Source organism: Carassius auratus, chromosome 22, assembly GCF_003368295.1.
Source record: "Carassius auratus strain Wakin chromosome 22, ASM336829v1, whole genome shotgun sequence".
NCBI classification, from domain to species: domain Eukaryota; kingdom Metazoa; phylum Chordata; class Actinopteri; order Cypriniformes; family Cyprinidae; genus Carassius; species Carassius auratus.
In genome coordinates, this window is record NC_039264.1 from 8358530 (window position 1) to 8382879 (window position 24350).

Below are 24350 nucleotides of genomic sequence, written 5' to 3' on the forward strand. Positions count from 1 at the left end.
AGATGCTAGCATGCCACATCACCACTATTCATTTCTATAAGTGAACCCTGTGGAGATTCTTTCTTCAGACTGTCTGCCGTAACTCTCCCTGTCCTGTGGGGTGCCGTAGAGGGAAGCCCAACTCCTGTGGTGATTAACTTTCCAAAACCTTTTCCTTGGGACATCGCATAGGACGAACGACGCTGAAGGGTACCTCTCTGAAACCACGACTTCAGCTCGACAGGCTCATTCGAGCTGCGGATCTGCATTTGGAAAAAGGACAATACGGTGAGCACAGACAATAACACAACGTGTCTTATATGCAAATTGTGACAAAAGGATTTGTGATAGGAAAGTGGAGATCCACCTTATGTTTGTTGGGGTTTGCTAGCACAACACCTAAGGCCCGTATTGTTATTGAGGGAAGGACAGCAATACAGTGGTCACACATATGGTCAGCCAAATCTCAGGGGTACTGTAAGCGTTTGGTGATGCTCCTGAAATTACGAGGTTCAGATAATCAACAGCATTTCAAACATTTAGGGAATCTGCTTGAAATCACATATAAAGAGTTTGCATTCTTATATTTCACAGATTTTTGACACATGCCTCCTGGTGGTGTGTAGAAATACAAAGAGTCTCCCAAATTCTGATTGTGTAAAAACAGATTCACATGCTCATATATAATTATTTTACCAAAATAAAAGGGTTCATACAAAAATCATGTTATTTCGTTTTCCAGCATCTTTTGCGTCTTTGTACCCTTTCCAGCAACGACTCTATGATTTTAATATCCATCGATTCAAACTGAGGACAACTGAGGGACTCATATACAACTATAATAAATGCTCACTGAGAATGTGTATATTTTTCCTATTTTGCATAAATATCGTATTAAGTCATTTTTATAAATTCAGCTATTATTTTCTCTTGTGGACTATATGTACATTTTTAAAGTTTTTTTATGTGATTATTCAGGTCAGTACTAAATTAAAAAAATAACATGCATTTTGTATGATCCCTTTTATTTTGTTAAAATAATTAACATTTTGCAGATACTGGAAACTGTATGCAAAATTTTAACCACTGAGTAAATATGTGTAAAACTAAATCTATGAAACTGAAAATGAATGACAAATATTTTGTTTTCTAATATTCATTCTAAATTGTAAAAATATTTACAAATTTAAGTTATTACAAAATTGTACACAATTCTTTCGAATACTCATTATTTTCAGTTAAAATATTTAATCAGCGTCTGACATTCAAAAACAAATGTAATACAATTACAAACATTTACTCTCAGTTATAAAATATTTAATTGGTCCATATTATTTTTAAGTCTATAACACTAATAGAAAAAAACGTATATAATTGTACATAATATTAAAATGCATTTTGTTATATCCACATAAAGTCAAAAATCAGTTGTTTACTTCTAAAATCTATGATTTCATATATATATATATATATATATATATATATATATATATATATATATAGTGTGTGTGTGTGTGTGTGTGTGTGTGTGTGTGTGTGATTTGTGATTCCGACAAATCATGGAAACCAGTACAATCATAAAAATATATTTCATACTTTTAATATATTTTAGTTAAAATAAAACTAGCACCTGAAATTACTTTTTACAAGTGCATTTTCTATATATTAGAGCCATGATGGGGCGTTATAAAAAGTTTACTACTTGATTAAATGCATCTCTTCTTTCAGGGATATGTTATTTACATGAACAATGATTAATCTGCAGACGTGAATACCCAGAAAAAAGTAGTCTTTGGGTGAGGCGGTGAAGAGCCGAGCGCTATGGAGAGCCAGCGTGGACAGAAAGAATGCCACCAAACTAAAAACAACTGCTGCAACGCTGTACTTGGTCCAGAATTTTGTATGTAGAATAACCTAAAACCGACAGGCAGAAACAAAATTATACTTTTATTTAATCACACATTTATGAAATATTATCGTAGCCTTGGTTGATGCCATCTAGTTACCTCAACAGTCATGGTGAGCACTACAGATGTTTGAATCGTTACGGCTAAAGTCTGATAATCGAGAGCAAAGTACTGTAATATTCCCATAGGGATGAAGAACAGGATGATGGAGGTGTAGACCGAGTATAGGAGCGTGATGGCCAGAACTAAAGGATTGAAAAGCTGCTTCTTCTGTCCAATCGAGTAGATCTCAGGCCAACACAGACAACTCTTATCGCTCACATCCTATCATTGAGTAAATATAAACAGTAAGACTCTAGATGAACCAATCAGATGTTAGATTTCTTGTGATCTGTTTTTATTTACCTTACCTGTTCAAAAAAACCCATGCACTGTATAGGAAGGGATGTGTACAGTGTTGTGTAGAGGCTAATAAACCAGCTCTCATACATAGGCTGGAAAAGAGAGAAAAATGGACCAAAATAAGCTGCTCATGTCATTTCTTAGAGAAACAATACCGCATGTTGTTTTGACAGATAATGTAATGACAGATATTTTTGCAGTGTGGTTGGAGTTGGTGGGTGTAAAGGGGATTAAGTGACCTAGTTGCTCTACCTGAGCGCTGAAGCCATTGTAGAAACTATACCAAATGTGCACCAGAGCAAAAGCAGTGGTTTTGTAGAGGAAATAGCGCAGAAGGATGCAGATGCGGTAGTATGACCAGTGCCCGTGTACCAGCAGCAGCCTGCGAAGGAAGCTGAACTGAGCCAGAGCGAAATCTGCATTCTGCACCGCCTGACTGCCCTCCACGCCACAAAGACCAACGCCTATATGTGCCGCTGGTGAATATACGAGAGATTAGTTGATTAGCAATGTGAGAGAAATTTACTACAGAAATAACAAATAATGCATTTAAAGGGATAGTTCACCCAAAAATGAAAATTCGAAAATAAATTACTCACCCTCAAGGCATCCTAGGTGAACATGACGTGCTTCTTTCACACAAATCCATTCAGAGTTATATAAAAAATGTCTTTGATCTTTGATTTGGCACTCAGTGGGTGTTGCAATGCATTAGTCCAAAAGAAGTGAAATACAAAAGCGCCCATCCATAATAAAAAGTGTGTCACACGACTCTGGAGGGTAAACAACGGACGTCTGTAGCGAACCCATTTGTTTTCGTAAGAAAAAAATCCAGATTTAAAACATAGTAATCACTATAATCTAGCTTGCGCTCACTGTTGTAAAAAGGAAGCAGTTCTGGGGGAATGATATATTGAGGTCAGTGTTGCTCATGCACCGGTGAAAATGCTCATCTCGTGGAAACCAATGCTTGTTTACACGATCAAAGGAAGCAAAGTTTCCTTACTTTAGCAAAGGAAAACCAGTCTCTTTTTGGTTTATATCTAAATCCTCCGACATTCTTCTTTACAAATCCTCATTTGTACTATTAATTAGTGACCGGTATTTTGTTTTGAGTTTTCACGTTCGTCACTTCTAAGGGGAGAACTTCATGCGCAAAGCTGACCCCCATGTGTCATTCCCCCGGAGCTGCTTCTGTGCACAACAGTTAGCACAAGCTAGATTAAATAGATTTTTTACGTTTTAAATATGGTTCTTTTTCTTACAGGAGGACTTTGTTCATCCACTGGAGCCATGTGAGACACTTTTTTTGATGGATGGCCACTTTTTGTTTCACTTCTTTTGGACTGATGCACTGCAACACCCGCTTAGTGCCATTAAACAGTTTGAAAGATCAAAAACCATTTTTAATATAACTCAAACTGGATTCATCTGAAAGACGAAAGTCATATACACCTAGGATGCCTTGAGGGTGAGTAATTTATGCCCTCATTTTCATTTTTGGGTGAACTAACCCTTTAAATAGTTGCGGTTTTGATCGAACAGGAAATCTCTCACTCTTGATCATGTTGACATCGTTGGCACCATCGCCTATCGCCATTGTAATCGAAGTTGAATACTTCCTGACCATCTCCACCACTTCCGCTTTTTGCGCCGGTGTGACACGACAGCACAATACAGACTGGCACTGATCGGACAGAGCAACAAACTTTGCCCCCCATTCTGGCTCTCTGGTCAATTCTGCCTGTAATGTTAAGAAAATAAACAATAACACATTAATACATCATTAATATTGTGAAATTATCGCAATTTAATATAACTGGTATGTATTGTAATATATTCTAAAATTCGGTTTTGTAAAGCTGAATTTTCAGCATCATTACTCCAGTCTTCAGAGTCACATGATCCTTCAGAAATCATTGTAATATACTGAGTTGCTGCTCAAGAAACATTTCTCATCATTATCAATGCTGAAAACAGCTGCTCAATATTTTTGAGGAAACATATACCTTTTTTTCCCACAAAAGAATAGCATTTGTTAGAAATAACAATATTTAAATGTATGTAACATTACAAATGATCAACCTAATTCATCCTTCCCGAATAAAAGTAGTACTTTCTATTAGTATACTGTATATATTCTATTCTAGAATGTTCCGATTTAAAAGCGTGAACCTTTGGCTTTATATGCTCACCAGTTCAGGACCCGAAATTACTAGTGCTGCTTTGCTCTTCACTGCTTTTCTGCTTGTGATCCAAACCTCCGGCTCTTTAGACTTGACTTCTGGAGAAGGAGACTCTAGAAGCTGCCTGGAGATGTTGACAACACTCAAGTTGCGTCAGATTACATGTGAATGTGTATTTGCATAATAGGTACAATAAAAAAAAATTCCAGCATCAAGTAATCTTTCTGTTCTCAAAAATCCACATCCTTATTAGAACCCATCTGATGCTTAACAGACAGCTATATGGAGAGGATGATGGACCAATGAAATGTCATTGTGGGTGTGGCTATCTAGCGTGACGTAATAATAATAGAAACAAAGCAAAATGACCAACTAGTCGTAACCATTCTTCTATATGCTTCATACGGTGACAGGTGGTGGATACAGTTTGAGGCTGCATCCGAAATCCCATTTTTCCCTTCTACAAAGTCGGCGAAAAATGGTTTGCTAAAAAAGTAGCATGTCTGAATTCACAGTCATCAAACGGCTGCAAGTAATTACTTATTCAAAAGGAGTACCTGCTCAGAGAATGTGATTTCGGACACAGAACATCTAGAAAATGTGTGGTCAGAAAACTGTCATCAATTGTCATTTCAGCACATTGAAACTCAATTTTACACTATTTGCTTTGGGAGGTTTGCGAATTGGGTGCTTGTCACAGTAACATCTGATTCAAATAATCTCAGATTGTAGAAATGTTAATAATATGCCTGTATTTTCTGACCTAAGTTCCTCCCCTTGGATTAGGGTCGTGTCTGGATCCATAAGTTTGCAGGCATATCCCACATTCACAGCCGTTTCTGTTGGGAAGAAGTTGCAAACAGCGGACATTTTTTTTTCATTTTCTGCTTTAGGTTGTTGAAACCAGTTAACACAAATGTTGAAACAGCACCTGTTTTGTCTCCTGTCAGCACCCACACCTTCAGACCCGCCCTCCGCAGGGTGGCGATGGTCTCAGGGACACCTTCCTGGAGACGATCCTCAATGGCAGTCACGCCCAACAGCTACACAAACAGGACTGTTTAATGACAGAATGCTAAATGCTTTCAATAATCTGCCATGCTAAAGTTGACTCCAGAGACAATTAGTGTTACATAATAACTCCCTTTGAGTACCGTTAAGTCTTTTTCCATTTGATCATATATCTCTTCGAGCGCGGTCTCCTGGTCTCCTGTGGATGTGCCCACTTGACTGAGGGTGCGGCTCCACTCCGTCCACAGGGCTTCAGGAACCGAGCGCACCGCCACACACAGAGTCCTCAGACAGCCCTGAGCGAACAGCTGCCAACCGCACACACATCCAAAGACATCAACAAATGCCTCATACGTAAACTCGTAATCAACCACTTTCCTTTCACACCAAGAACGATAACTATGAAGATAAGTATATTAGCATCCACACCAACACAAAATAACGCTGTTTAATTCATGATAAGCATGGTGCAGTTATATCATCTGCTACTTTAAAGGGGTCATGAAGTGAGCAACAAAAATTCCCTGGATATTTTGACATGTTGTAGCTACTTTAAAAACACCCTGTAAGTTTCAGAACTCTATCTCTTTCTAAACTTTCTGGTTAGTCTAAAGACAGCTTATTTTGAAGCCAGTTTACCAAAGTGACAGCTTGTGGAATATACGACTATGATGTAACCGTGTGGATAAACACTGCCTGCTTCTACATCACTGCCTGTTTAGCTCCGCCCACCAATTCACTATGCAGAAACCAAACAATAAAGATGGCTCTAAAGACAAGAGGATGCTGTGCATTGCTAAGTTGTAGGAAAACAGCCGTTGAATAGTCTTCCTTGAAGAGTGGGTTAACTTTATTTTCAGTGAAGATCCAGACCGAGTCTTGTCCTTGGTCCATTGTTTACTTAATTTTATTTGTAGATTCATTTACAAACAAGGCACAATTTGACGTGGGATTTTCAAAAAGATGACGATGCTGTGCCAACTGTATTGGATCTCTCAGTAATGTCTCAACACGAGTATGAGTAACTGGTTTTATTACGTGATCACTATTGCTTTGTCTTTTCTTACAGTTTGTTTTGAGTATTCAAGCGTTTTTTGACCTAAATCACAACAGCGCCCATCTATGAAGGATGTAGGCAGTCAAACATACAAGGCCCATACAAGGTATTAAGGCCCATTCACACCAAGAACGATAACTATAAAGATAACGTTATTGAGGTCCACGACAGCAAACGATATCGTCTGTTTATTCTAAGCGCACGCTCTTCTGGCAATTTTAATTCTCAAGCTCATTATAGCAGGACGGATTCTGATTGGCTGTCAATTTTTTTTATCGTTCATCAACTGGAAAAAATATATATTTTTAGATTCCAACGATATAATTTCTCTTTGTCTTTATCGTTATAGTTGTGGTGTGGACTCTGCTATTCTTTAATATTGAGAAGGATTTTTAGAACAATATCTTTATCATTATCTTTATAGTAATTGCCCAAACGCCTATTAGTGGTGGAAATCTTTGAAGAGATTCGTTCATTTTCCGTTCGTTCATCGAAATGATTCGTTCAGACTAGTGCTGTCAAAATTAGCGCGTTAACGCATTCGATTAATTTGAAATATTTAACGCGTTAAAATAAAATAACGCAATTAACGCGGTTGCAGTTTTTTTTATTTCCAGTTGTGGCCTATGTATGTTCAACGTGCAAAGAAATATGGATAAGACCAAGGAAGGACTTTTAGACGGAAAGTTTCAGTATAAAACTCTGCCGGATTACTCTTCAGTCTGCCACAAGAAACATTATGACTGTATGACTGTAACAGTGCGTAAATCAGACCTTTCTGTAACGCTAACGTTAATAAGCTTAAACGAAAATAAAGAAATAATTGTGTAGCGGAGTATTTTTTGAACACATTGCCGCGAACTGTCAATCACTCCTGTGCGCGTGCATCACTGTCCTCCTCAGCTGCAGCAACTTGCGCTCTCTCTCTTCATCAAGCTTTAAAACAAAAAGGGGACGAAAAGATCATATTGTCTTTGGGCATAGGCTATAGATTAATTAGATAAATGAATATCTAAATTTGTGCCTTGCCGTCTACGGTATTTTTTTAGAACTTAGAAAAAAGATGCTGCAGCCAATGAGCAGCCAGCGGGGGCTGCAGGACGACTCAACCTCCGCAGACAGTTTTTAATGTTTATCAGGCAATAAATACTCAAGATTTTGCTTTAGTATAACTCACAACGAGTTTCACACACCTTCTCCGGCCACGTTGTTGTTGACACTTAACAGTGGGAAAAGCGACACATGCGCTATTCACTTGTGTAACTTAAGGGTGAATGGGTAATGTAGTTTCTGCTCTGGGTGGGATGAATTAGGAAGCTTGCATTGTGAAGGGCGCTCTGAAAATCGGCAGTGCAGGTAAACGATTAAAACCTCTATTAAAACAGATGTCCAAATGAGCGTACCGGTACGCTACAAGCACGTTCTGGGCGCACGGAGAGGTGGCGGTACTGAGTACCGGTGCATACCGGCCCACTTAAAGCACTGGCAATGACTATACTTTGGAATTTTTTTGCAGTCCACTTAGAATTCAACATGGAAATAATTTTTGTTTTTTATTGGCATTGATTGTTTTGAAATTCAAATGGTACTTACATGCCTGTGTTTTTATTTCTGTAATAAATATGGCTTTCAAGCCAACAGTTAATTTGGAGGATATTGATGGTTTATTGCAGGTATGTTGTTTACATGAGAAAATCTGTTACAAGTTAAACAAAAATTCCAATAAACAATCATATTTTGAATTTAAATAGTTTCTTTGTCTTGAGTTTACATTAATTATTTACATTTTACATTTACATATCCAAAAAGTTTCAGTCTTTTAATTGCGATTAATCGCGATTAATTTTAAAAAATTGTGCGATTAATTAGTTAATTTTTTTTAATCGATTGACAGCACTAGTTCAGACACATTCACTGATTCTTTCACTGACCATTTCTTTATATTACATAAATACGCCAGTAGGCACCAAAAAAGAGTCTTATGTGTTATGTCTTAAGTCAACGAACGTATTAACTTGTTACAAAGTGAAAATCTGTAGCCTTCGAAGTGTGCACACTCAACTTTGGGACACAGCTGATGAATTAGCCCACAGAGTCACCCGGTTCACCGAGCTGCTAATTTCAGTGAACGAGAAATATGAATCAATGGATTACGTGAAAGAAAATGATTCCTTCACCTAAAAGATTTGTTAAAAAATAATGATTCATTCACGACATCTGTTCATACATCATGTTCAGACAGGGGGAGTTAAAAAAGGAGTTAAATAAATGTTTTATTTTTATTATGTAAAAATCTTAAAATGATAAGGGGACCTCAGAGATCAGTTCACGATCCTTTTAAATGCTCTCAAGCTCTTTAAAGTTGAAAAGATTCTCATTAGCTCTCAATAACTAATTTTCCATCCAATGTTGTGAATTTAATGCTAAAAGATTTGAATATTGCATTAAACATCTGCGAATAAAGTACAGTTTCAATCCATTGTGTTCAAGAGAACAAAATTGCCACTTCCTGGTGCTAATTATTAATAATACAAATTAAAGTTGCTGCAACAAGGAAGCCTGTGGCTCTTTTTCATACATAATAAATGACTTGCACCTTAGAGTGTGCAGATGAAATGCAATAATAACTTTGTCATGTTATCTTGCATTTGAAGGAAGATGATGTTTTGGAAAGTAATCTTGTGAGACCGTTCTAAACCAAATCATACTGATGACAGACTTTGGCATTTCAGAATGATTCAAACAATAGATGGGTCTTTAAAGTCGCCTTACCTCTAGAGCTCTCTCGGTGCTCTCCTGAAGTGGCCCGTCCCTTTGAAGCCTTTCCAGAACAACAATATCTGCACCTTTACAGTACAGCTTCAACTGTCCTCCAGGGTCCCGCACTACACAAACCCATACATTAACCCATATGTTAATATGGTTTTTACACATATCCTATGTACCTTGCAAATCATGAATTTCATCATCAGCGTAGTACATTCATACTGCATGGGAACAGCTTGACTTCACCCAGTTCACATGTGCATCTTTGAAAGCCTATGTGTTTGGATGTACACAAACTCTTAAAGAGTTCACGGCAGAACTGAAGCATGCCTTGGGCTTCAACTTCACAATATTGTCGAATTTTGAAAAGAACAAACCCAAAAGGTAACAGTGATGTTGGGTCAGTTGAGTCAAGTCATTATATAAACAAAAACATTCTTTAATATCAATCATCTTTTGTGTTTCACAGAATGACAGAAGTCGAACGAGTTTGGAACGGCATGTGTAAATAATGACAAAATGACAGAATCTCTTAAGGGAGCAGTTGATGAAGCTCACCCAGTACTGACATGCGTCTCCTCTTGCTGGTGAAGTCCAGGAGGGCCAGGAGCTGATAGTTTCGCGTGAGGCCCATCTCACTGAGGGTGAGGGTTTCTCGTGTACGGGAGAGAAACACCCAGCCGAGCTCCCGCGCTGCACACACCAGAGCTTCCTCATCCGGAGAGGCAGCCTGGTAATGAGGCAAACCTGTTTAAAAAAAAATACAGTTTGAGGTCTGAAGGTTTAAGACTGTGATAACAATTCACAATATTACTGTTTTTACAGTATTTTTCTTTTAATAAATGGAGCCTTGGTGAGCATTATAAAACTTATTTAAAAAAGCACTTGTCCTGACCCAAAACCTTTGCACCGTAGTGTAGGTTTTTGTTGACAACATTTATTCTGTGTTATAAACTTTAAAACATTTTTTTTTAAATGAAGCTGTAAATGTGTGATGCTTTCACATTGGGACCAATGTCCTCCTGGGGGTCCAAAAAACAAGAACCTTGGGGCCACCTTCTGGTCAAAAGTTGTAAATGCTATAATTAATGGCCCTGTAATCACATTTTGATGCTGCATTTTCATCATTCTACTTCCCTATGTGCTAACATTTACCATAATGGCAGAATTGAATAAATCTAATTTCTACTAACCATCCCTCCACTCGCTCATGACAGTGTGGCAAAGGGCCAGAGCTGTGAAGAACTCTTGGCACTCAGGGCTGCTCCGTTCACGCAGCTTGTCAACCAACCGCTGGTCAGAAAACTTCAGTCCACCACAGGAGAACCGGTTCCAGCTTAAGTCTAGCGGCTTGTTGAAATCAAAAAAAGAATTTTATCAAGTCTGTACATTAAAACAGTAATGAATGAATGTATTTCTTCTTACCTTAAGTTCCTTTGACATATCACCTGAATAAACAGACACTCATCATTAGTGAAAATCTAAAGTAGAGAAGGCTGAAAAGAGCATCAAAGAAATAAACATACCATAAATGTGTCCGGCGATGAAGCACTGACGAAAAAGCAAGCGGTTTTGTGTTAGAGTGCCGGTCTTGTCACTGAGCAGGTGCCCCACCTGACCCAATTCCTCATTCAGGGTGGTTGTACGGGCCTGAGCGGGGCTGTTATTGTCCTCCCAGTACATCTCAACATCCCAGCCAATCAGGAGACAGTGCATCATGTGGATGACTTCAAATCTGGTGCGAGACAATGGAACAGTTGGAAGCAGAATATTAAAAGATTACAAACTAAATGTTAAAAATGGCACAATCAGAATATGGAGAGCTGGTGTTACGTTATATAAAGAGACATGGGCATAGAAGGACTAAGCAAAATGATGTAGCCCCAGAAGGTGAGGAAGCCCAGGTAGGCAGGAGACGAATCTCGCTGCAAGACCGAGACAACGTCGTACTGAGGGGAAACCCTCTGCTCAAAAAGCCCAGCACCCACGGCCAGGAGAATAGCTGTTGTTATCATGAACAGCAGAATCTGTTAGATGGGGAACATTTTCAGACAGATGTATAAGAAACATTCATAAAGACAAGTGTTAAAACAAAGAAAACATACAAAAACACAAATATAAGAATCAAAAAATATATAAAAATTAAAAGAAATTGTATAAATACAAAACAATTCTATAGAAATTTCTAGAAAAACTTCCAAATAAAAAATAAATTTATAATGCATACATACACAAATAAAAAAGTCACAAAAAACATTTGCCTTAATAAAAAAAGGTTATTTACATGTCTTCACTATTATATTTTTGATAATTTAAATTAGCTTTTAATTAGTAAAAAATATTTTTTTTTTTAAATCACTCTAAACATTTGAATTGTTATATACAGCAAAGGTGCTCAATGAGTGATTGCACAATCAATGCACTTAAAAAAAGCTACTATTCAGGCCATTTGTGTTCATTTTAAGATAATAGTTGATGCAAAGAGTTTCTTTCTCTCTCTTACCACCAACACAGTTTTGTTTAGTAGTATTTCCACTTGAGTATTCTTCAGTTTCAGTTTTCCACAGTTTTGCAGAATTTTACTATCCGAGCCTATTATTAGCAAAGAAAAAAAAATTAATTTTTCGTCCGTCAACCAAGGCCATTTGAAACAATAGGTCTGTAAAGGACTGGTAGTGTTTAAGCTACAAATAGCACAGGTTTTATTTACCTGTGTATATAGCTAATCCATAAGCTTTGTCCGTGTTTCGCAGCACAGTCCCTCGGAGGAGCAGGTGGTCTGTGTCCAGATGGTGGCGCTCTCCTTTCCAATGTAACTCACCTTTGAAGGAATGTAAGTTACCGTTTGGTTCTTCACCCCACACAATACCTAAGGTAAAAAAAAGAAGAGAGAGAGAGAAAGAGTCAAAGAAATGAATAGAAAGCTTATCTTCTAGTCACTACAGATGAATGGCTCCAATGTTTGCGAGTCCATACAAACCATTAAAGGTTGCCAGGTTTTGCTTAACTGAATCTCCATTCAGCTCAGTATGAGTTACACTCAGAGCCTGGCGAAACTTTAAGTTGGTTTCTCTGCAAACAGCAGAATAGCAAGAGTTTAAGAACAATGCAAACATGCTACATTAGCACTGGAGCTAATGAGCTAATTTCCCACTACATGGTATATATGGTGTATTTAAAGATGGTTCTTTAAGCTTCTTTACACATAGTAACAGTTCTATTTAGAACCACAAGAGCCTGAAGAATCCTTTTTGTTGCTGTCATTGTTGAAATAGTTCAAGGTTCTTTTTTCCCGCCTTTTTGTTTTTTAAATCTGTAACTGTCAAAGCCACCTCATCTATCTACACAGACTGCCAACACACTCTTAACAGGTACATTTCTTTCTTAAAATGTCTATAAATTTAAAGTTTCAAATTGTAACTAATTTCCTAACAATAAAGTCTTGTTATTTTTAGTTTAACCGAACATGTAAACATTACCAGCTCTGTTTGGTCTACATAGCACTTTCAAATCTTTCATATGTGCCGTGGGAATGCTAGTCAGTCAGTTCTGCTGTGTCCAGAGGAAGATGCTCTTACCCATCGATGTCTGCGGTTTCTACGTAGCAAAGGCTGTGTGGCTCAGTGCTGCAAAGGAGGAGCAAATCCGCCTGGCATAAACAACAGAACAATTAGGCTTGTTAGCATTAGCTAACTTGTTTGCAGTTAACCTTAAGTGGGGAAATAACATCATAGCTGCACTATAAGTCACTCAGAGACCAAAAATGAGATCAGAAAGTTTTGTATTGGTATCTAATGCAATGAAAAATTCGTACTTATGTGTGACTTGTGTGTCCAAATACATTTTTGGCTGCTGGGGTTAGAAACACAGATACACACTCACAGGTATGACCTGGTCCTTATGAACCTGGAGAATGTCCCCAACACGGACATCTTTCCACTTAACAGTTTTGAAGCTACAAGGGAGATATTCAAGAGGAAGACTTTTTAAGTGAGAGATTCTCTGTATATCTAAAAATCTGTGTTTGTTTTGTCTCTGAGCTTTCCAGGCCCCTGACAGCATTACTCACCCCTCAGGAGTGAGAATGTCACATGGGCGCCGGTTAATTTGTCCATCACTGCGTCGCCGGCCCTGTGAGACATGGGAGCAGAGGGAGGATGATAGATAGATGTGGGAGTGAGGGGAAAATGGCTGAAAACTGAGATATGGCTGGTCTTCAAACTTCTATGTAAGTGAATAGCTTAAAAAAACGACTGAGAGAATGACAGGAATGATAGACTCACCAAGTCTGTGGCTAGATCTTTGCACCCACGCACAAGCAGAACAAACAGCAAAGGAAGCATCGTGCTGTACCAAGGGATGGTGGCAATTATAGGAACACACTGTAAATGAAATATGCAAAAAACGGTTAAATTTCAATCTATAAGGTTAAAAATGTATATAAATAAAAATTAAATGGTCTGTATAAAGCCAATTCCTAATCCTTTCTGAACACCTCTGGTGTGACTGTACATGCAGACTTTGTATTTCCATCTCTCTTGCAACAGTTTTGGAAGTGTCTAAAATGACTGTACCCATTTGTACAAGTAATTGGTGTTTGGTGATGAGTTTTTGGCCCAAGGTCTGCATTTAAAGTCACACCGGAGGTGTTCAACTGGGATTAGGACTTGGCTTTCTGCAGACCTGTCAAGTTCTTCCACACTGACTCAATCAGTCATTTCTTTTTGAACCTTGCCTTAAATAAAAAACATTTAACATTCTGCACCATTTCCAATCAACTCAATGAAGAACTGTGGATCTTTTAATATATATGATCACATAGCTTAAGATCTTTACAAAATATACTTTATAGCCTACATGCATTTGCATATTTGTAAACATAAAAATATGAGCATATTTACAAAATATGGCCAGATTATACTGGAAAATTTAAGATATAATGTATACTATTGAGCCAATTGATTATGCCATTTCCAGTACAGACTCAATTGGGGTCAAGAATAAACCATAGCATTGTTCAGTGCTAAAAGATTTATGAATTGAAACTCAAATATTTACCCTTAGAATCTAACTGGTGTTTTTATGATTTCTCATTTATCTAATTTGTTGTAAAAGAGGGTGTTTTAAGCCATGTCTATGAAAAAGTCTTTTTCAAACAGCAGGTGTTTTTGACTCACTATTTGCAAATGAGCATGCTTCATTCATCATGAGTTCAAGGTGGCCACTCTAGTTCAGTATTCATAGGAACAATGTGTTAGTCAAATAACTGGGTTTGGCATTTAAACGCGAAATAGCTTCGTGAATCTTTCTGTCACAGAAATGTGATATAAAAACCAACAAACCTGTAAGATCACGATAAGTAGGAAGAAAAGATTCGCTGCTCGCTGGAACTGTTCATACAGGTTAAGGGGCAAAAATGTCAGAGGGGTGTATTTGTAGCTCCGCACCACATTGTCCTGGAAACAAAACCCATTAGGAAAGTGTTAAACAACAAATAAAACTGGGGACCTGCTGTCACACCACTGGAAACATCAACATATGTGTGGCAGCCCAAAGGTATCGAATGTTGTTTAATGCTTCCATAACTACTTCTCTCCAGACAATATGAATCAAAATGTTTCTCACGTACAGCATAACGCCCCCAGCGGAAACACAGGAAAGACTTGCGGCGACAGGACTGATGAAAATAACGGTCGTTGGCACGAACCTCCCATTTGACTCCTGAGAAAAGATGATAGAACATCATGTCATCCAAAACTTTCAGAGAAAGACATTTATCATATTACAAGAATGGAAACTCTGAGCAACATCTTATCATGAGAGACAATTCCACCCAACATATGTGTGTGCCTGAAATATTACTGCTTTTTTTCTGTCAGTACTAAACACACAAATCCTAATCTAGTTCACCTTCAGCCTTGAGATGGAACACTTCACAAATAAATTTTTTGTAGGTTCGGTAATTTAATGGGAATGGAGGTGCTTTTCAATACAATTAAAGTGAAATAACTGAACATGAATAGAAGACTGATAAAAATTATTATTTTAGAAGAAAGTTTCAGAATGCAATATTTTTATATATATATATATATATAATTGTATAATATATATATATGTATAATTGTATAATATATATATATGTATAATTGTATAATAGAATTTTTTGTAATGTTCTGCATGAAAAATGTTCATTAGATTAATTAAATAACTAATAATGCATGTTTAATGCCCTAAATAGACATGTTTTACACTATAAAAGTGAGTAATAAGAAAAACATTTAATACAATAATTTTATGTTGATTACATTACATTATGTTGAACAATTTTCTTTAGTTAGGATTGGGGTTTTCCTACTGTAATTACTTTAGCATGCAATAATGAATTGTGGACACTATAGCATCATATTTTTAATGAGACATCTGTCATTTTTTTTTCGAGCTGATGAAAAATTAAGACTTCAAATCAACTTCCAAAATTTCTACATATCAAAATATTCAGATTTTGTAGAAATACTCAGATGTTGGCTTAACATAACTGTTACCATTTGAAAATAATACAATTATTTAAGTGTGTGCATATGCATGTTTTTTTGGCTATCTATCTATCTATCTATCTATCTATCTATCTATCTATATATATATATATATATATATATATATATATATATATATATATATATATATATATATATATATAAATAAATGTATGTCAAGGATAATCATGACATTATAAATTATATACATCATAAATTATATACCATAGTTTTTTGGTTAAATTGCTTTGTAACCTCTGGATCACTGCACATAAGGGATATGCATTTATTGATATAATTAACTGTACAATATGCTGCCTAAAAGATAAAAGCATGTCAATAATACAAACCTCTTTCTTTCTTGCTGTTGGCCATGACAGAGTAATGCACAGAGACAGTCTGTTCTGGAAATAAAGGATGAAACTCATATTAACAGAGGTCACTTGGCAGTGACCAGTCTTGCAGCACCTGCATGAAACCTGTCATTCATTATACTGTTACCATGCTGACCTGAAACAAATAGACAGTGAGAGTCTTCACAGCTTGCAGATTATATATTATAACTATGTACGTCATCATTTATACTTGAATTGTGTTTTTAAAAGAACAAACTACACTAAAAATATTAATAAAATAGACTATATAGTTGTTTATAAATATAAATTAAATATTAAAAATAGTATTAATCGAATGACATGCGACATAAATACATTTAAGAATAAGTTAATATATTTTTACAGAACTATTTATTACCTGGTGCATTAAAAATTAAATCACAGTGTTTTTTTCCCCGGATTACATCGTAAATGCACACGATGAAAAATAAACAAAAGCGTGTGCACACTGAGGAAAATCTATTAGCATCACCTTTCCTATTCCGGTGCTTGAGAAGGACACGTTCAGTCCAGAGAAAGAGACACAGTAACACTCAGTGTTAGATTAATAATGCTAAGTGCTAAACTGTGAACACTTGGGAGTTTCACCTACAGACCTGCTCACTGGTTTGTGTTCGTTGATAGCAGATCCCACAGGGCTCACTCCGCGCGCTCTCCTCCCCAGCGTCTCATCCAGGTAAATCACAACAGGTGTTCCTCGCGCCAACCAACCCTCGAGCTTCATGGATATGTTAGTGCATTTGTTGAATCATGTCTCTCTTTCTCGCGCCTCTGTTTACCTCTGGATGTTGTGTTTAAGGATAAACTCCTCTTAAACCTCATTCTTTCCTGCTCTATCTCCTCCCTCTCCCGATCTCCTCCCTCTCAAAAGCGCGGTTGGGGAATTTGTGCAAATTCGCCCCGTGTAAAGGAGGAGGCTGGAACTCGATATGCAGCCGCACAGGTGGGAAAATAAGAGGAGGAGAGAAAAAAAACGACGGAAGTAATGTGAGAGAACAGGACAGGAAAGGGAAAGCAGTTTGTGTTTTAATCTATAGGCTATATGAAAAACAATAAGCCTACTATATATGCCCCATTAGATCCCATTCGAGAACAAAAGTCTGTGGTGTAAATGAAGTCCCATTAGGCTAATCGCAATAAATTCAAGAGAGTGCCCACAACTATATGGACAAGCAGAGGAGCGACAAAGCTGAAAACATGTTCTATGTGAATGATCGACAGCCAATCAGAATCTTAGTTGTAGGCCTACAATAAACAGAACAATTGATGTGGACGCTAATATCGTTATCTTCACGGTTATCGTTGGCCCATTCACACCAGGAATTATAAAAACATAGGCTAGTTGTAAAATTGGTTTTCGATATTAAATAATAGCAGAGTCCACATCACTATAAAGATAAAGGCCCAGAGAAACGATATCGTTGGAATTACTTTCAGAACTATTATTATGTTTATTTATTTTTTCCAGTTAATGAAGGATAAAAATATTGATAGCCAATCTATAATCAATCCTGTGCAGACCAGGTCGAATTTTGAGTAGATGAACATGCAAAGAGAATAAACAGAAGATAGCAGACACTAATATTTATAGTTATAGTTATATTTATAATTTTTGGCGTGAACGGGCCTTTGTAGTAAAGTGGCGCTAGTTTCAGGTAGCCTACCTAGATGAGCAGATCGACAAATATTAGCTGGTAGCCTATAGTATGCAGCAGGGGTGTTGCACGAGATCCCGGCCCCCTATGAATAGGCAGTCCTGATGGGCCCCCGTGGCCCCGTCCATGAAAATATCCAGGTAAAATAAAATATATTCCAGACTTTTCAAGGGCCCTCTCTTCCTTTGGGGCCCAGGAAATCAGTACTGATTTTACCCCCAGTCCGACGCCCCTGATATGCAGAGAGTTGTGCAGTTTATTAAAGGGCTGCTTGCCACAAAAGTAAATAATTAGACACAAACTTTGATCAGCGACAATGGAGTGAATGATACAGACATAATTACAAATGGTCGAAAGATGACTGGATGAGCGTTCTTGGTTATTACCACTGTAACAGAGCGTACCACTGTTATTGGTTATTACACGGCTCTGTAGAATGCTTCATTCTGATTGGTCAGTTGCAACATTCCAAGGTATATTATTCCTCGTTTATACACAGCTCTGTTGAATACTTGATTCTGATTGGTCAGTCACGACATTCCGAGGTATGTCCCAGACAGCAAGCAGTTTCGGCCTAGAACTTTCCCACATCTGGCCCATGTGAAATCCATGCGGGCCAAATGTGGGACGGTTCTAGGCCGAAACTGCTTGCTGTCTGGGGTTATTCCTCGTTATTACACGGCTCTGTAGAATGCTTCATTCTGATTGGTCTGTTGCAACATTCCAAGGTATATTATTTCTCGTTTATACACAACTCTGTGGAATACTTGATTCTGATTGGTCAGTCACGACATTCCGAGGTATGTCCCAGACAGCAAGCAGTTTCGGCCTAGAACTTTCCCACATCTGGCCCATGTGAAATCCATGCGGGCCAAGTGTGGGACGGTTCTAGGCCGAAACTGCTTGCTGTCTGGGTTTATTCCTCGTTATTACACGGCTCTGTAGAATGCTTCATTCTGATTGGTCAGTTGCAACATTCCAAGGTATATTATTCCTCGTTTATACACAGCTCTGTGGAATACTTGATTCTGATTGGTCAGTCACGACATTCCGAGGTATGTCCCAGACAGCAAGCAGTTTCGGCCTAGAACTTTCCCACATCTGGCCCATGTGAAATCCATGCGGGCAAAATGTGGGACGGTTCTAGGCTGAAACTGCTTGCTGTCTGGGATTATTCCTCGTTATTACACGGCTCTGTGGAATGCTTCATTCTGATTGGTTAGTCGCGACATTCTGAGGTATGTTATCCCTCATTATTACATGGCTCTGTAAAATATTTGATTCTGAATGGTCAGTCGCGACATTCCGGGGATATGTTATCCCTCGATAACAACCGGTAAAAGCTGATAACAGGCTAATCTGGGTAACTGAAGTCAGCGCTGTACTCTTGCTAGGAACAGTTTTTCTTGGTGGAAGCTTTGCATTTTTGCCAATAAAATATTAAAACCTGATTCAAAATCTCTCTGGTTTCATACAAACGCAGCTGCTGCCATTTTGCTACGATTGTTTTGAATGCTGTAATGGATTATAAGATAATTAACAAACTGGTAAGATTGTAAAATGTTTTGTCTTAAATCTTTTATTGCCTTAATTGTTTATGTGGTGAAATGTTGTGTAATAAGTGTTGACTAAACCATTTCCCTTAAATGTCCGTCTAGTTTGAATTTGCCGCTTGCTTGCAACTGCTGTGTCCATGGAAGCTTTACGTTCAAATATTTCAACTCAAACCAATATTTTGTGTCTAATTATTTACTTAGTGACAAGTAGCCATGTAATAAGTGGGATAATGTACATCCAGAAGGGTGCCTGATAACCCTGTCGGGGTTTATTCTGAGATAACAACCGGCTGGATGTACGTTATGCCTTACATAACACACCTCGGAAATATCAGTAACTATCAGAATCAAGTATTCCAGAGAGCCTTAATAATTTGAAAGAAAAACAGTTTAGTGAGGTAATTAGTAAATTACCAGACACAGGCAAAGATCTGCATGCTAATGTTAATGTGCCGTTTTACCGGTTGTTATCACAAATAACACACCTCTGAGTCATCAGTGGCTATCAGAATCAAGATTCCAGAGAGCTGTGTAATAATTTAAAAGAAACCAGTTTAGTGAGGCAATCACTAGTAAATCTAAGATTAAATGTATAATGAGAACACAATTACGATAGCAACAGATGTTTATGTTTTACCCAGCAAATAGGAAACTTTCTCAAAACATTCTTCCAGTAATTTTGACAGAACGTTTGTTCTGTTCATTTGTATGTTCAAGAATGTTTAAAAACATTAGCAGAAAAAAAAACTATTTGTACATCAATCACAAAAAGCTTTTTTATTTTTATATATTTTTTTATAAAGCTAAAAAAAACAACCTTTTTATAACTTAGTAGGAATGTTAGCAAAACGTTAAAAATATAACTGGAAAATATTATGTTAAAACTATGACTAAATAAAACAATCTGTTTTTCATGAAAACATCCTGAAGAGGAGTCATTTATTGTCAAAACAGCATAAAGGGTGTGCTTTTATTGAATCATAGGGATGTTCTATAATTCATGGAAAGAGCATGATTGTTTTCAGAATAGCATTCCTATTATATTGCATATGCAGTGTAAACATTGTGCAAAGTATGCAAATAGTCTGCATACATGGACCTGACTTGCCTTAACGTACAGTAAGGAACAATCCCTGTGAGGAATACTATATTCCACAATGCAACATCCTCCTTGGCTTGGCCTTTAACCATGTTCCATGAGTTTGCAAAATCATTAATTATCAATATAATTAAAAATACCACCATTTCTCTTCTTCTTTCTTCAGACAATCTGCTATAACTCTCCTGTCCTTTGGGGGCACTGCAGGGGAACCAAACTCTTGATAATTACCTTTCTAAAAACATTTCCCCTTGAGCGAGACACAGTATAAAATGAACATTGCTGAAAATAATAGAATATTAGAATTAGAATATTAGAATATCACAGGTGCTTAAGTTAGAATCCACTCACTGCTTAAATCGGCAGAGTTTTTGTTCAGGTTGTGTTCAGCGCGAATCATCTTGTTATAACAAAGTGTTAACAATGTAAATAAGAGATTTGTTAGTACACAGAACTTTATTTCATATATCTTTGTGAGATCGCGATGAACAAAGATCAGTGACAGCTATAAATGGAGCTATAACATATATATATATATATATATATATATATAGATTGGTTAGTACACATAACTTTATTTAATATATCTTTGGGAGATATATATATATAAATATATATATATCAGTGCAGTCAAATGATTAATCCCCAAAATAATTAGACATTTTATAAGTTTTAAATAAGTTTTTGTTAATGTAATATATTGTGTTTGTATAATATAAAATGTGTGTTTGTATTGTGTATATTTATTATTTATATATAAATACACACATATACAGTATATATTTTGAAAATATTACATGTATTTACATTTCATTCCATTCCATTTTCATGTAATTTATATTATATATAAAGATATTTATTTAATATATAAACATAACATATTTATGTTAGGTGTTTGTGTATTTATATATATACATAAATATACAAAGTACACACACACACACATATATATATATATATATTATGTAAGCAAAAACTTATTTTGGATGTGATTAAATGGAATTAATCATTTGACAGCACTAATAAGTTCATCAAGTTCATGACAACTGTAAGGAAAAGATGTTTGGTGAGAAAGCAGACATGAGTGAGTATGGATAGAAAAAACTGCACTAAACTAATGATGCTACAACGTTGCAAAATATATGGTCTTTTAACCTAGAAAAGACAGGAGAAACCAGAAACCAAAATTCCAAACTGGGATGAGTTTCTTGATTCAGTTTTTGCATAGAGGCTTCATGTCATCTAATGTAAATGCTGTGGCCGTCGATCATGCTCACTTAAGTATGCAATCAAATGAGTTTGTGAATCAAGTTACCTAGACAGTGGAAATTACCAGACAAAGGCAAAGATCTGTATGTTAATGTGTAGAGGCTAGTAAACCATCTCTTATATATAGACTGGGGAAAAGACAGAAGGACAGAAATTGCGTCAGAATGTGTTATGTGCAAACAAAAGAACACTTACTCTTACTGAGAATTATAGGGACAGTAGGAACACCATAAGGAATTTTGTTTATAATATAGTTTAAATCATGCTAAGAATTGTACTCTTTTATTTATATAGTTTTTATATACTTTTGAAAAATGATATCAAGAAAAGTAAAACATTTAATTAACATAATGTAGTTGTAAACATGCACATTGGTTTCTAATGAAGTCCCACCAGCAACACCACAGGGAAACACAGCCAATAGACCTCAGCCGCTCTCTCTCTGCCACTTCTGCCTTTGAGTGGCCCTTTTACAGTCTCCCCACGCCAATCACTGTAATTAGAAACAGGGGAATGTCATTTTGCACTTGACCTACTTACCGCTCATCTCCAATTGCACGCTCCCTCTGAAAATGCTGCTAAACCAAGGCCCCCTCGCCACATACTCCCTCCGCCCCACTCAGGCTGGGGAGCCGCCCAGCCTGCAGACCCCCTCGCCATTCCTGGAGAGGAAGTCCACTACAGCCATCTGTGCCCCCGGCCTGTAGATAACCTTGAACTTAAAAGGCTGGAGTGCCAGATACCAATGGGTGATCCATGCGTTGGCATCCTTCCAGACAAGCTTTCTCTTAGAGAGCTTGTGACTGATGTATAGCACCGGGTGCTCCTCATTCCCTATTTCCTGTGCCAGAACCGCTCCAAGCCCACTGTCTGAGGCGTCTGTCTGCAACAAGAATGGGAGAGAGAAGTCAGGAGAGTGTAGGAGAGGTCCGCCACACAGGGCAGCCTTTACCTGGGTGAAAGCCTGCTGGCACTGCTCCGACCACTGGACTGGGTTTGGTGCTTCCTTTTTAGGTGAGGTCAGCCAGCGGGCTGATTAGGTCCGAATAGATGGGTACAAACCTTCTGTAATATCCCGGCAGCCCCAGGAACTGCCTAAGCTGCTTTTTGGTCTTGGGTCTCAGGCAAGTTCCAACTGCTGTAGTCTTATTAATTTATTATTAATCCATAAAAAATATGAACAGAACCAGTGACAAAGGGCAGCCCTGCCGGAGTCCAACATGCACCGGGAACAGGTCTGACTTACTGCCGCCAATGCGAACCAAGCTCTTGCTCCGGTCGTACAGGGACCGAACAGCCCTAAGTAGGGAACCGCCGACCCCATACTCCCGGAGCACCCTCCACAGGATGTCGCGAGGAACACGGTCGAATGCCTTCTCCAAATCCACAAAACACATGTGGACTGGTTGGGCAAACTCCCATGAAACCTCCAGCACCCTGGAAAGGGTACAGAGCTGGTCCAGTGTTCCACGACCGGAACGAAAACCACACTGTTCCTCCTGAATCCGAGGTTCCACTATCGGCTGAATTCTCCTCTCCAGTACCCTGGCATAGACTTTCCCAGGGAGGCTGAGACTTCTCACTTCTCCCACTTCTCAGCCAAACTACCTAATAAGGTATTATTTTCAGTATTTTTGTTCTTTTATTGAGGCTTATTTTCTGTATCTCTTTATTTTGAATATTAAAAACATGCTCATTACATTATACAGATGCTTCTCAATAAATTAGAATGTTGAGGAAAAGTTCATTTATTTCAGTAAGTCAACTCAAATTGTGAAACTCATGTATTAGATTCAGTGTACACACACTGAAGTAGTTTAAAGGTCCCATGACATGGATTATTTCCTTTTCTTTATATGCTTTTTAATGTTTCCTTAGGTGTATTTATATTGTTAGTATGATTTTTACATTTAAAATGTAGAAATAAAAAGCATTTTTATATCCTGACATTAGCCCTCTGGCTTGAATGCTTTGTTTGAAGGGGCGTGTCTGCTGTGAGACTCCGAGTAAACCACAACTGTTGTGATTGGCTGACATCTTTGCATTCGAAATGCATATTACATGTGAAACCCCTCTCAAATATATATATATATATATATATATATATATATATATATATATATATATATATATATATATATATATATATATATTACTATTACAGCTGTCGAGATTAACGAATCATGGAAGTGTTGATTATATAACTATTTTTTCAATCTTTTCCCATCACATGAAAGGCTGCAGTGATGAGCATTGAGTAGACAGAGTCTGTTTATCGCGTGGATGCAGTGATCTCGTCATTATTGTAACACGTTTTCTCTCACAAAATGCTTTCACCTCAGCTAACAGCAAACACATGAACACAGTAAGAGCTCCGTTGTGCAGCATAACAGCGTCATTCATTGTAACGGCAGTTTGGGCAAGTGTGCAGATATACTCGCGATGTGTAACAGCTCTGGAAAAAAGCGAGCGTTCTTTGATCGCTCTCTGTAGTTTAATCACAATTTAAATAACAGATTTGTTTCATGCTACTAA

The 24350-nt window shown here is 37.4% G+C and overlaps 1 protein-coding gene across 1 annotated transcript; it reads right to left on the reverse strand.

The window, feature by feature from the left end:
* Positions 1–420: 420 nt before the first annotated feature.
* Positions 421–17173, reverse strand: atp8b3 (ATPase phospholipid transporting 8B3; the record flags this gene model as incomplete). The annotated part of the gene is made up of 27 exons (XM_026198809.1): positions 16833–17173; positions 16192–16245; positions 14938–15029; positions 14651–14764; positions 13592–13690; positions 13378–13439; positions 13191–13263; positions 12887–12957; positions 12289–12380; positions 12019–12177; positions 11812–11900; positions 11142–11335; positions 10835–11043; positions 10734–10756; positions 10502–10658; positions 9867–10055; positions 9315–9427; positions 5629–5793; positions 5406–5517; positions 5238–5313; positions 4484–4598; positions 3846–4032; positions 2541–2764; positions 2297–2380; positions 1986–2210; positions 1755–1893; positions 421–476 (listed from the first exon to the last, which is right to left on the reverse strand). Coding segments are annotated over exons 2-27 (3144 nt in total), but the record flags the coding sequence as incomplete, so codon positions are not given.
* Between the last annotated feature and the right edge of the window lie 7177 nt (positions 17174–24350).